This window comes from Lonchura striata, chromosome 3 (genome assembly GCF_050655825.1).
Source record: "Lonchura striata isolate lonStrDom1 chromosome 3, ASM5065582v1, whole genome shotgun sequence".
Taxonomy (NCBI): Eukaryota; Metazoa; Chordata; class Aves; order Passeriformes; family Estrildidae; genus Lonchura; species Lonchura striata.
In genome coordinates, this window is record NC_140705.1 from 101,231,291 (window position 1) to 101,245,064 (window position 13,774).

The 13,774-nt window shown below is 36.8% G+C and overlaps 1 protein-coding gene across 7 annotated transcripts in view; it reads right to left on the reverse strand.

Annotated features, from left to right (window-relative positions):
* EML4 (EMAP like 4) overlaps positions 1 to 13,774 on the reverse strand; it is a 143,559-nt gene that overhangs the window by 50,124 nt on the left and 79,661 nt on the right. For 5 of the 7 annotated variants that reach the window (XM_021547584.4, XM_085575973.1, XM_085575975.1 and 2 more), the window contains exons 3-4: positions 5,324 to 5,453; positions 212 to 385 (exon numbers count right to left, since the gene is read on the reverse strand). In XM_021547584.4, coding sequence (XP_021403259.2) covers positions 212 to 385; positions 5,324 to 5,453 — 304 coding nt within the window. The remainder of the gene's footprint in view (positions 1 to 211; positions 386 to 5,323; positions 5,454 to 13,774) is intronic. The other 2 variants (XM_085575977.1, XM_085575976.1) reach the window with 1 other exon arrangement.

Here is a 13,774-nt window from a genome sequence, read left to right on the forward strand (position 1 = left end):
AAAAAAATCTTAAAAATATATTCAAATAAAAACAGGCATTTTTATGTATTTGTTCTGCTGCAATGCATATTGAATGCATCTTCTCTAGCAGATAAAGTATCCAACCTTAACTCGATAATGAGATTAGAACTATTTCACATGACTTGTTGTCAAATATGAACTCAGAATCATTACAGTCATTTCTAGTTCTGTACTGTGGTACTGGGAAAACCTTTTAGCTGGAGCAGAACTCTTGCTTTCTGGAGTTTGCCTGTGTGTTTGGAGAGTCTGTGAGGAGGGCTGGGGAGAAGGTGATGCTTGAGTTTGTGCACTTTGATCATTAGAATGAGAGTCCTCTTTTTTTTCTTTTTGTCCAGGAGGTTTTTCCTTCTTTTTTTCTGTACCGCTGTAAAATAAAGTGTAACATAGGGAGGGAAAAAAGAGAACAAGCAAATAAATTAGCAAGGTGGGAGAAAATGTCCTCTGTGAAAAGATGGGAGAGGCATTTAACAACTTACTATAAAAAAAACACCAAAAGTACACTTTGATTATTTACTCAACCTCTTCATGTTTGCATTTTGCTGAAATAAGGTTTGTCCACTAGTTCCAACAATAAAAAACAGGGAGACATGAAAGATTATTTACATACTTCAGCTGTACTAGGTAAACTATGATTTTAAAATTAATACAACTTTGATTTGAGTGTGTCCTTCATTCGCAGGTTCTCCTACAGCATTCAAAGCTGACACAAACTGATGCTCCACAAATCTGCTGTCCCTCAGGAAGAAACCATCCTCTGCTTCAGAGCTCATTGACCACCTTGTCAAGGCAGGACTGTGACCTGTGGTGTCTCTCATTACTGTAAGCCCACCATGGAACTGTATTTGTGGACATACACGCTGCTGTCTTTGAGCTGCCACCAAAGCCCTGGAATGCTGGTGCTGGTCCCTGGGCTCTCCTTGGCTGCACCAGAGCTCAAAGGAAATCATCCCTGAAAACTCATGGCTGTTTTGATCTGTAGTTGACTAATATCAGATTGTCTCACCACTTCTTTAATGCCTTCAGCCATGACAGCTGAGAACACATCTTTATTTTCATAGTGCTGTATTTATTAGTTTAATATTTGAAACAGATTTAAATACATGTCATTGCCAACCTTAAATCTATTAAGAACCAAACCAAAGGTTTGCTAGGTAAACAGAAAGATTAATTAAAAGGTTCTTCTATTAAGTTACATACTTTACAATATACTGAATCACACAATACCAGGACCTGAAAGAGGAGAGTACTCTCGAGTGCATGGCCTATCTCTTTTTTTAAGGAAAAAAAATTAAATCTTACAAGATAGATTTCTCAGTGAAGAAATAAAGCAAGATACAAACAACAGCTAAAAATGTAACAGAAAGATTTTTATCTTAAGGTCAAAGTAACCTGCAAAGTAAAGAAAGAGTATATACATGAACATGAGATTCCACATTTTTTTCCCTTACAACAATTTCCTCCCACCTTGAATTCTTGTACTACCAAAATTATTTGTATTTCCATTTATCTTTTCCCAAAACACAAAGAAAATAGCAAAACAACATTCAAAATGAAGTAATAAAAAATGAACATCCAATTTTAAGGTATCATTCTTAAAAAGACTTTTTGCTTCTTTTGTTACTTCAGTTAAATTGTATCATCTACCACTGAGACAAAGCCCCCAAGGCTTACAGGAGTTCAACTTTTCAAACTGTTTTCAGAGAAGAGATGCATTGAATAACAGGTCAAAACATGAATATGAAACCCAGGCAAATCTGTAAGGATCACTCAGGATTTCTACTGTAAAACATGCTATCTAGTTCAAAATGTCAATATAATCCATCAGAGTGACATTTTCTTCTCAAAAAAATCAGATGGAAACAAAACAAAGAGCTTTCACATTTCTTGAGGGCATATATGTGATCACAGAGAACAAAGCTTGGAGAACTGTGGGGTTTTGATTAATAATTTATAGCCAAAAATCCTTAATTAACTGGTAGCATAGAAATTTATTATTATTTTTTTAATCAGAATACTTAGCTTGTCTTGCTGGATGCAAAGCACACTACACTTAATCTTTCTGCATTCAGTTGCAAGAAATGCAATAAAAATTCTCAGAATCTCTTTTCACAGAAGAAAACAGAAATCCTCTCTATTCCTACTATGACAGGTACATACCACTTTTTGTAATGTCCTATTGAACAGTGACACATCAGCAATTCTGCAATTCACCTCTGCACTCCCCCCAACAGGTTCAGGTGAATACCACCTGCTGAGAGCAACAGATCAGCTAATTTATCTGTTCAGTCTCATATTTTCTGTGCTCCTACCCAAACCAATCTGATCTATCTCCTAGAAACCACAGATTCAGCGTGTCTTCACTGAACTTGTCACTGTTTCATTTCTTTGCCATGAGATTCACTCCTTAACTTTTTTGTTGGGCCATGAGAATCACTGGACCACTCTGCTTTCACTTGGGATTGTAGCACAAGGTACACTTGGATTCCAACAAAGTGCTTTTATCTACCACCAGGTTGCAAGAAGGTTTTTTTTTTGACTGGCGTTTTAATTTGGAAGGAAATAATGTAGAAATGTGGCAGCCTGAGTACTGAATATCTTTGCTCTGAATTTATTTGGTTTACTCACCTCAGCTAAAATCTTCAGCTTAATTGTATTATGACTGGCTAGTACAGAGTGGCTCTCCCACTAATACCTCCTCTAGTAGGTCTTGTGTAACTCCTGAAATCAAATCAAAACCAGCATCTTTTCCTGTGGGTTTCTAAAGACTAGTTGTTCTGGGAAGCAGTCATTTAATGTGTCCAAAAATTCTTTCCAAAACTCATTTCTTCAGTCTAAAGTGAGTAGTTGAGAGCTATTACTATCTGTCCCAATTTTGCAGCTTCTCTCATTTCACTTACTACAGCATTTCATCCTTTGGACCACAATATATTGGCATCTACTGTGAATGGTGGTCACTCTGAAACATCAAGACTACTGTTATCAGATGTTTTCAGAAGAATGTTTAGTCTTAAGGAAAATGATAAACAGGTCTCTGACAGTCATTGTTTGGTTGGTTTTTATTTGTACATATTATAAACCTGTTTCCATTCCAAACTACAGGATTGGAATTTTCTCAACACATCCATGATTTCACCTCTGTTAACGGGACAGTATCTACCTGCTGTTCAGGGAACATTCCTGGGCTCTGATTTTAGTGATTGCTGGTATTTTAGCATGCCACTGCTGAAATGAGACATCCTGCTGCTGTGGAGTTACTGAGGTAGATGAATATATCCATGGTCTCAATGTTCAGGTTCACAGGACAAGATTAAACAGTCCAGGAAATGAAACTGCTCATTCATAAAAGAAATTCAACTCCAGTAGGGAATCTACTTTAGACACAAGTAGGCCTTCTGTTATTTTGGCTAGATGTATAGCTGCATACACTTAGAACATGAGAAGCCCTAGGCAGGCTATGGAGTCTGTTTAGAACCTAAAGGTTAATTCTCCATCAACAGATGACCTTGTCCACCTGCTGCATCAGTTCAAGCTTCAGCCTGAAGAAAAGCCTGGACAAGGTGGGGTGAAACATTCCAGTCTGCTTTGGTCTCCCTCCTTTTCAACACAACAAGTGTTAGGAATAAACATAGTTTCTCTGCCTTTGGAAGCAGATGGGACTACTATTGACATTTACTTGCCTTTCCCCTTTCTTGAGCTGGTCATTTTACAAAAGGGCAAATTTGTTTCTTCCAAACACAAAACAAATTTAATTAATAAAGACATGACTGTGAAAGGAACTCCTGGAAACAGAACCTTCCTTGGCCTTTCTAAAATATGTTTGTGAAGGGAGTCACATGTCTTCAGCTGCACTGGAACCACCAACACCTCCCCTGGATAGTTATTCAGGGGCCCAGGGAGAGCTGCCCTCTGCATATATGAAGGTTTTCTCTTTTGGCCTACCCAGGTCTCCTTTTAAAGACCTTAACTCAGATGAAAGGGATGCCGGCCACTCCACTCTGCTCTTCTTATGTAGGCAAGTGTTGAGCAGCCAATGAATCAAGCAGGTGATTCAGCACAAATGCAAGCTGAACACCACGGGAACCGGACTGGCTCTCATCAAAGTGCCAAGAGCCACAGGGCTAAGATTAATGGAAAAGTGCTAACTAAGAAATACCTTCCTGCAGGAATGTCTTTTGTCCCTGATCCTGTTGCACTAGCAGATAGAGACATATACTGATCACTGATTTATTGTTGAAAAGTAAATGTAAAAATTCAATAAAAAGGAAGATGTGTAATCCTACACAGAGGAGAAGAGCAAAGAGTGGGGCACTACCCTCACTTTCCGAATTCCAAAGGGCACTAAAGCTTCTTATGGATTGTTTTCATACAGTTTATATTTGCTTTCAGCATTTTTATTCCCTGAAGTATACAATTTCCCTGTCTTGCTGTACAGCACAATATTTACATCCACAGTAGAAGATAAACCACCAGAGTGGCTACCAGAGTACTCTACGGAGGCCAAGAATTTGTTCACATAACTTACCACAGTTACACATTAGAGTATTCTCTGCCCCGTGGCTATATCTGGCAGCTTGTTCTTCACAACAAACAAGAATAGGCACAAAACCTACTGCTGAAGAAGCCATGTAATCACTGTCTAACAGACCCATGGAAAAAAACAGTATAAGCAAACACTTCGTTTACTGTATGAAGCTGATAGTATTACATGGAGGAAAATCACGACTATTTAGTTCTTAGCTCATTTAACTTTCAAATTACTCAAGCAATGTAATTGCTTCATATTTGAGATCTGATACAGATATTTTTTATTAGGACTAAGTAGTCATATTTTAGCTTAGATTTTCTACCCAAAAATGTAAACCTTTATCTTACACAATTTACTATTGTCTCATAATTATTTTGCTATTGCCTACTATTTACACTCCAGACAATGAAGTCAGTTTTGCCCTTTAATTTCCTTGAGGGAAGGAAGGGGGGGAGCAAAAAAACCAACAAAAGCGCGTATGAATACCAGAAGGAAAAATTTTCCATTTGTACTGGAAATACATTTTCCTATTCCCTTAGTGAGAATTCATTTTAGACACTACACACCACAGAAATACTCTCCATTTTTGAATTCTTTTTAAAACTCTTCTGTACACAGCCCAACAACATGGTAAATCTCCAAAGCTTATTTGTGCCTTACTGGACTTCAGGCAGCTCTGCTGAATGTTGTGCAGAGACAAAAATCAAACTCCTGCTCTGACTGGTTTTGGGTTTTTTTAATATATAAAAATCTGAATTTTAATAACAATTTGGATACCTTTTTGCAGCAGATGAAAGTGTTTCTTTTCTGGCAATAGAAATGGATGAACTGTGGCTCGTTTTCCTGCTTCCTGTACTCCCATTAGTTATACATGACATTGAGATAGCTTCTCGGAGGCTTGGCTGACCTAGGAAAAAGCAACATTAAAGAATGTTAGGTTTTATAGCTATATCCAAAGGTCCACATGAACAACAAAAAGCTCTCAGTTGTGGACCTGGTATCACACAGCAGCAGCATGAGCATTCAGGATAACCATGTGGTGACATATATTCATGAAACCTGGGACCCAAAGGCAGTCAAGAATATGTGTGATAGAAATCAGTTCCTCTAGTGATATGATATAATGAAATAATTATTAAGTTATTTAAAGGTTGTGATTCTAAAGATTAAAAAAAACAACAAGATTTTCAGTTTCATTTCAGCTGCCCCTTCCATCTTAAAATACCTTTCAGTACATGCCCTATGGTGCAGCTATTAAGTTTCTGATACTGCTCACTGTGTAGAACATCTGCCACATCCAGTGAACATTACAGACTCTCCCCAGGGACAAATCAAGAGTGTATATGTGAAGAAGGCTGTTGTCAGTCAGATGCCCACTTCACTCATTGCAGAAGTTTAAAACTATGCACTGAATGTGGGAGGGGATTGCAAGGAAGACAAGGGGGATAAAAGGCTCTTCTATTTTCAGAGCTGAACACTAGCCTGGCAATTAGCTCCCAGACCTGATTCTTCCACAGAATGCCAGTGAAATACAAGGCATTTTACTCAAACCTGATGTTTCGTCTTTTCCCATTAACTGCATCTCTCTTTTTGTGTGCCTGTTTTATTTCCAAGGTATTGAAGAAGAATTTTGCCCCTTCCTCTTTTAAAGTGCTAGACTTGTACTTTTCCCTTCTGAAGTATAAATCCCCTGAGAAAGATCTCTGGGCTAATCTCACATTAAGCATCCAAAAATCAGTGGTCACTTTTGAGGCCCTCTGTATCACATGCCCAGTTAACAGACAGCAAATTTCTGTTGTCTCTCATAGGGCTGTCACTCTGACTTCAGCAACAAACACAGAGGACACGACTGACAGAAAAATAACAGGTCTGTGTTCACGGTAGGCTTCAAATAGTGTGAGATAGATAAGGCATGAGGCCACACATTGAAGATAAAAGCGATGAGTAAAAGAGCAGTTGGGGAGAATCGACAGATCTGTGCACAGAAGACAAACTCACACAGATGCTCTTTCAAGCAGGTTGAGAGGCAAATTGATTCTTATTTTAAACTACCATATAATATACAAGAGATACCCATCAAGGGAATATTATATCTCAAAACTATTTGGATGAATGCAGAAATGGGCTGGCCTACACAAACCGAACAGTGCTTCAAATGCACCAAGCAGCATGTGATCACATCTGAAATTCAGATCAGGAAAGCCAAAAGGATCATGTGGAATATCCCAGGCAGAAATTAGAATAAAGGAAGTCTGAAGTAAAGACACACTTAAAATCCAGAAACACTTCAAAGATCATTGTTCTTCCTAAATTCTGTATAAATCAATTTGGTATGATTCCTTCCAAGCAGTACTTTTCAGAGACTGTTTCATTTGCAACATAAACATTTGGAAGACAAAATTTGTTTTAGTATACTGCACAAAACCTCTGAAGTTCAAGATATTTTTTTTTTACCCCATGTAACTCAGACGAAAGAACAAAAGCACATGAGCTTCGGAAGCACATTTACTGTAGAAGCCTATAAATTAGCTTCAGTGATAAAGTCATTTTCTTTGTGGAGAGGCATAATATCACGGTCTATGATTCACTCTTGAACTATATATGACCTTAGCATCTCTGTCTGCTCATTGTAATAGATTAATGTCTCTCCAACCAGCTTAGCATGGTTTTCCAGAAACATGAATCAGGACAATCAGCAGTAATTCCCAGCACAGTGGGTGAGCACCCAGTGGGATGTGTAAAGCACAACAGGGCTACAGACAGGGCAGAGGACTTACTAAGATGGGGAACACACTCTCAGAGTGGAAGGAGCACACTGCTATTTCTTTTATTTGCTACATCTAGAATAATTCCCCCGACTAGGTATGGAAAGCGTTGGTTCCTGCTTATGTCTAGGGACAAAACTGATTAAAAATAAAACTACATCAGTGTATACTCATGACAGGAATATGCACTGTTCCATGCAATGATGAACACAGTGACAATAAAAAAGGGATCCAGACAGCAGCTTTGGAATTGTTTTCCAGTAAGGTGGGCATTGATGATAGATTGGCAAAGTACTTCCAAATGTCAACAAGTGACATACAAAATCATATTTGAGATTAAGATTTTTGAATTGAAATAAAAACTACTTTTGCAAAATGACTGACAATTAAACATAACCCAGATTAAAAACTGCAGTGACAATTTTTTTCAAGTGTCAAAAATACATCAGGCTTTCTTACACTCCAGAACAAAATCTTGGTTAGTGTGCAAAACTCAATGTGCAATAAAATGTGAAAAAGCAAAAAAAACAGCAAAAAACTCCCCAACAAACAAATATCCCAAAACCCCACACTCAACGCCCTTAAGAAACAAAACTTCTTCCAAATTCTCCATATATTGCATGTTTACTAGGTAGTCAAAAGTGACTTTGGAATACCTACTTTCAAAGGGATGAAATAAATTCAATTAATCATCTGCAATTATAAGTAAATTAAATGCATTTATATTTTAAATAATGAAAAGGAAAGGCAAGTTTTAGGTCCTGTGCACATGCCACGCAGTGAAACCTGGCCACTGACAGAGACACACAACAAGGATCTTCCCAGCTGGGTCAGAAGTCCAAGGAAGTAGACCCACCAGTCCAAACCACACATCTCTTAATGACTTTTAACCAGGTCATCTCTGAGGTCAAAAGATGTCAAAAATTAACAACACTCTAACCTTCTCCACTGCAGAGATAATCCTTCATAGTAGTCAAGTGCTTTTGCTTCAGAGACCTGGAAATAATGAAGTGGCACAGGAGAACACAAATTCTAGATCAATACACTGAAACAATTGAGCTCTCCCAGCACCGGGCTGCACACCTCTGCCAATGTCATGTCATTCACCACCTGCTAGCATAAGCAGTCTGAAATTTTTCAGACTGAGTAGCACTTAACTTTATCTGCTAGTTTGGAACAAAAGCCAGATATAAACTGAAAGCAGAATGAAAGGCAGTGTATGGTGATCAGGATTAAAGCCAAATTGTCAGAGATCAAAGTGGTAAAAATGTCTTTTCTAAAAAGGATTCATCTCTGTTCTGATAATTTTCATAGAATAGTATCTGTAGAGTTCAAAAGAAACATTTTATTAACATCTGTCAAGTACACAAATGTGTGAATGAAAGATAAGTAGGGTTAGAAAAACCAGACCACAATAAACCAAAAATCTATTTCCAATTCTTTATCAGCCTTGATTAGCTTACTGGGAAAAAAATGAAACCAAGCTGTTAGAGAGAGTGGTAAGTTTGAAAATGTGTGTCCTGTGATAACATGATAGCATTTCCCTCCAAACATACAAGGTGCTGGAGCTGAGAATCAATTAGTAATTCACTTTTCCTCCCAGACACAAAACTTAGAATATTTTATGTTAAAATGTAGTTGATTCTGTTATCAAATATATTTGATGGAACAATTTCCTCAATATCTTTGTATTTGCTAATATTCTGACAAACTTTCTGTAAAATAATGTTCTAAACAGCCTTTCTTACAAGGAAAAGCCGAACACTTGTTTCTCTTCTTCAGGTAATTTCAATTTAAAGTAAGTAGCTGCAGCTACATTAAAGTTACTTCTCTGGGCACTTAATTCAAGTGGATTTAAAAGAAAAAGCTCAAGAAATGACACCTTACCATAAAAAAAAAAAAAAAAAATTGATTTTTTTAAGGAAGATTTTTCTTTTTTTTTCCCTATTAAGGCGATATCAAATATCAAATCCTTCAACAATCTTAAACTACTTCACTTTCAGCAAAACATGACAAAGACTTCTAGATTATAAATATACTACATGCCATGGGGTTTTCTGCCTGAAAGGACAGAAAACCAATTTAGTACTCTTACTCAACAAGTGTACAGTGTGTGTAAATCTCCAGAGAGCCCACAGAGTGAGCTGTGGAAAAACAGACAGAAATAGTTATAAGTATAGTGGAATATAAGATTTTATCTGCACTTCCTTCCTAACATAACAACATCAAAATCAATAGAAATTATGACAAATCTCAGACTTAGTTGAAGGTGCTACAATGAATTGTATAAAAGCAGCTAATTCTAGTCATGGCTCTGTTTCCAGACTTTCAAAGGATGTCAAGTCCCTCAGTCCATGGAAGATGCTGGCAAAGAAACAGCCTGGGAGCCCTAAAACTCTCTTCAAAGAGAGTGCTGCATTCTGAAGGGTAGGGAAATATTTTCTTCAGCATTCTGTTTTATTCAACTACTTCACTTACATACTAAGAGTCAAATTTTGATTAAAGCTTCTTAGGTTGAAAAAGTGTCCTCCTCTTCTATCACATGAAGACAGGTCAGGGTGAGCCAATAGGTCTCAAATAACACAAAAACAAATCAGGATAAATAGTTCAGATCACTACCTATGGGTTATGCTGCTTCTTGTTTAATAATCAAATTTTAAAACAACTAAGTTTCAACAAACTTTATTACAGTAATTACAACTAGCTAAAAAAATAAACATTCTTTTTGTATTTTTTTAATTGAAAACAAATTTCACAGTTTTCAACAGACAGCTATTAAACATACATTATTTGTCATTTCCTATTAAAAGGAAAAGAACTACCCAAATAGAGGCATGTTGATAAGCAACAGTTTGAGAGTGTATAGCTAATGCATAAACAACCTGAGTTCCAAGGGCATCTCTCCTAGTAGGGAGATAAACTAACTTAGATATTAAGAGTAATTAAATATTTATTTTTAGATTTTTATGAATAGTGACTTAACCCACACATTTCTAACTTTAAATGACCCTCATAGGGATAGAAAACTAATTTTTCAGATGTTAGGGGAGCCACGTCTCTGTCCTTTGGGCAGGCACTTTAAAACACTACAGAAAACTGAAAGACTTGTTTGGCCAATTGCTTATTCAAATCACACAGCTCTTTCCCTTCTCCCTTCTATCTTATTTTGCCATACTTTCCCAGAGGCACCATCTACATGCTCAACCAACTGGCAAATGGCCTAATTCTAAGTGGAGGAAATAAAATTTAACTATGGTAATTTGAAACAATTTGATATACTCTGGCAAACAAGTGATGAAAAAGCTACTTAAGTGTCAGAAATAAGTTTTCATTTGAAAAAGTTAGTAGCAACACTGAACTCTTCCAACATTACAATTCTTAGTTTGATTATGGAGAACAGCAGAGTACCTACCACTCAAGGAAATTTACTTACACTGTTATAAAAGAAGTATACAGATGCACAAAACATACCCAAAACTGTAAGAAGCATATGGAAAAAGAATAAGGATACTTATCACCACAACCAAAAATATGCCTCTACAATGAACAAGATTATGTTACAGAACTTACAAAAAAACCTCTGAACTTTGTCCTTCACTTCTCCATCCTAAACTTGGTTAAGCCGGTTAGTAACCCTTAGTTCGTTAATGCCCTCTAGATCCAAATTATTTAAATAAAGAAAAATATATGAAGAACATCAGAACAGTAAGTGTAACAGAAAAAAATAAAATATACAGTAAGTCAGAGCAGAAGATAGGAAAAAATTGTAAGACATGCAAAAAGAACAGATGGTACTAAAACCAATACCTGGGAAATGCATTAAGACCTCAAGAGTATCATTATTTGTTATGTGAGCATGCAGCCTGCAGACTTCAATAGGACTTTTCCCATGAGTAAAATGACCCATATACTAGCTTGCCAAGTTAGTTTAATATTGTGGATAAGAACCTGTATCCTACCGCTACCAAAAGCATTTTCCTATTTACACTTCTATTTTCTGTTTCTTTAGCATTTACTGATTAGACAACATAAACACATACTCAGTTATTAGAACAACTCTGTTTATTGAATAGTGTAAAGACTTAAAAAAAACAAAACTCAAATCTGTCTTATGCTTTCATTAATGAAGCTTGCTGAACACCTGAAGTCAATTTTGTTAACATAAAACTAAATTACTTAATGTTAGTAAAATGAAACCATTGTTGAAATAAGGTAAAAATTACATCTGAAATACTTTGCTCACCATGAATGAGATGAGATGGACTTTGATAAGACATACAATTTCATACAAGAGAAGTGAGCAGGAAAAGAAGGAAAACTCAATGGGCTCCTCTTATAAAAGCCCACTGCACAAAGAAAAAAATAAGTAAAAAAATCCCTACCAACTGCATTTCCAGTACATACCTGCTTTTCCAGGTCCCTAAAATCACTGCTGTAAGTAAAATAAAATGCCTCTTGGTTTGCTACTCTTCATCTCATGGGAAACTCTCTCTGCAAACTGCCATCCACTATTCCAATTTCACTTTGTGAGCTGAATTTGCATATGGGTTATTTAATACTGATTCCTGTCCAAGCAATAGGAAATATTCTTCCAAAGGTTTAACCTTTGTCAAGTCCCTTCATTATTTCTGAGTCCAGAAAAAGGACACGAACTCTTTGTTTCTCTACAGGCAGACATCAGATGTACTTTTTCAGGCACAGGCTCATACTCCAGTGAAATGATTAATCTGAGATATTTCACTAGTGCCATAGTGTGCCACAAACTTGTCTGCACACCCAGAGCCTGAGGGATAAATTCTCCCGTTACACACATTTTGACACCCTGGAAGATGTTAATAGGTTTACCAGGCACCAGCTGTGAGCCAATCTATCTTGCTGGCAGCCACAAGTACCAGACTGCTTTATGCTTTCTTTTTCTTCAGTGTCCAGGTAATCTTTGTTTTTGGAACTTTTTGTGAATGCTAACAGCATCAATCATGCATCAACAGCAGAGGCATGTGGTGACAGAGTGCAGAGCTGCCAAATGCAAATAATTTCCCACCAAAGAAATTCTTCTCCCCAAGCCATCTATTTAAAAAGAAAAGAAAGAGAGAAAGAAAAGAAATGAAACCCATAAACTCACCCCCACACTATGATCCCTACAAGCCCCATAGCTGCTGGGGACAGGATTCTTTACCAAGCTTTTTCTCATTTCTAACCCTCAACACTATCTTTGGACCTGGTAATATCTCCTTTGTATAGTTATTCTTAGCTGGGTGCGGAGAAGGAGAAACACTATCACAATCTTTTTATATTGGAAAAGATTTACTCAATTTTGATTAACTTTACATTGGGAAGTTATGTGCAAACACTCCCAGCCTGCTTTTCACTGTGCAATACAGACAAGTGCTAACCCTGCTGCAATCTCTACTAGAGGTATTTTCCTTATACAGTATCTCCACTACATGATTTACTACTATGAGACACTCAGGTGCCTAAAAAACCACACCCTTTATCTTATCTTCTACAGTTCACAAATCCCTGAATGAAGAGCCATTTGCTTCTGAGACCCTAGGTACATGCCTCCTGAGAGAAAGCCCATGAGCTAGAAATAAAAATCTATCCTGACCATGTGAATTTTTTCGCTGGAGACTTGGACTAAGCTCAAAATAAGCATGTGACAGAAATGAAGGGGGAAAAAGAAAAATAAAGATTTAAAGGATAATGCAAAAACTTTATCTTCAGCTACTGTTTCAATCTGTCAATCTAAAATAAAGGAAATTAAGAACAGAGTTAGATCACCAGAGGTACCATGCAGACAAACTAGACAAAGGATGAAGAGACCACTTTTTTCACTAAGCCAAGTTATCAACTTCAGAGTAAGAAAAATAAGTGAAAAATGATCAGGATGGATTTGTCCCTTTCAGTATGATTCACTGTCTGCTCACAATACTTATTTTTAGCCAATGTATCCTCAAAAAAGTGTCCTCAAAGACACTGCTTAGGTGGCAACAAGAAAAAAAATGGAGAGGTTTTAGAAAACTCATTTCAGCAATAAGTAGAAGAGCCACCCTTCAAACTAGGTTAGTTTGATGGAAAGACTCAGGATGGCGTTTTCTGGTACTATTATTCTTGTTAAGTTCAGTTTGTTTTAAAAGTATTTCTCTCACTGTGTTGCCATACTTTAGATTAAACACATCTCTCCCCATGCATTCAGAAGGATATATACACATCTCTTCTCTTTACTCATTATTTTTGTCAGTATGTATTTAAGGGCTGCTGCAGAGAAAAATACTTTGTGATCGAAAGCCTTGGCATTTTTTTTAAGAAAATTTAACCATAATATTTTACATGAAAGTGCAATTATTGTAATGCAGAAATCCAGATTCTTGACAGGATCACAAACAACAAAATGAGTTTAGGAGGAACACAGTTACCTTTGCAGCAATCATGACTTGACAAGTAAGTCTGTTATATGCATGCA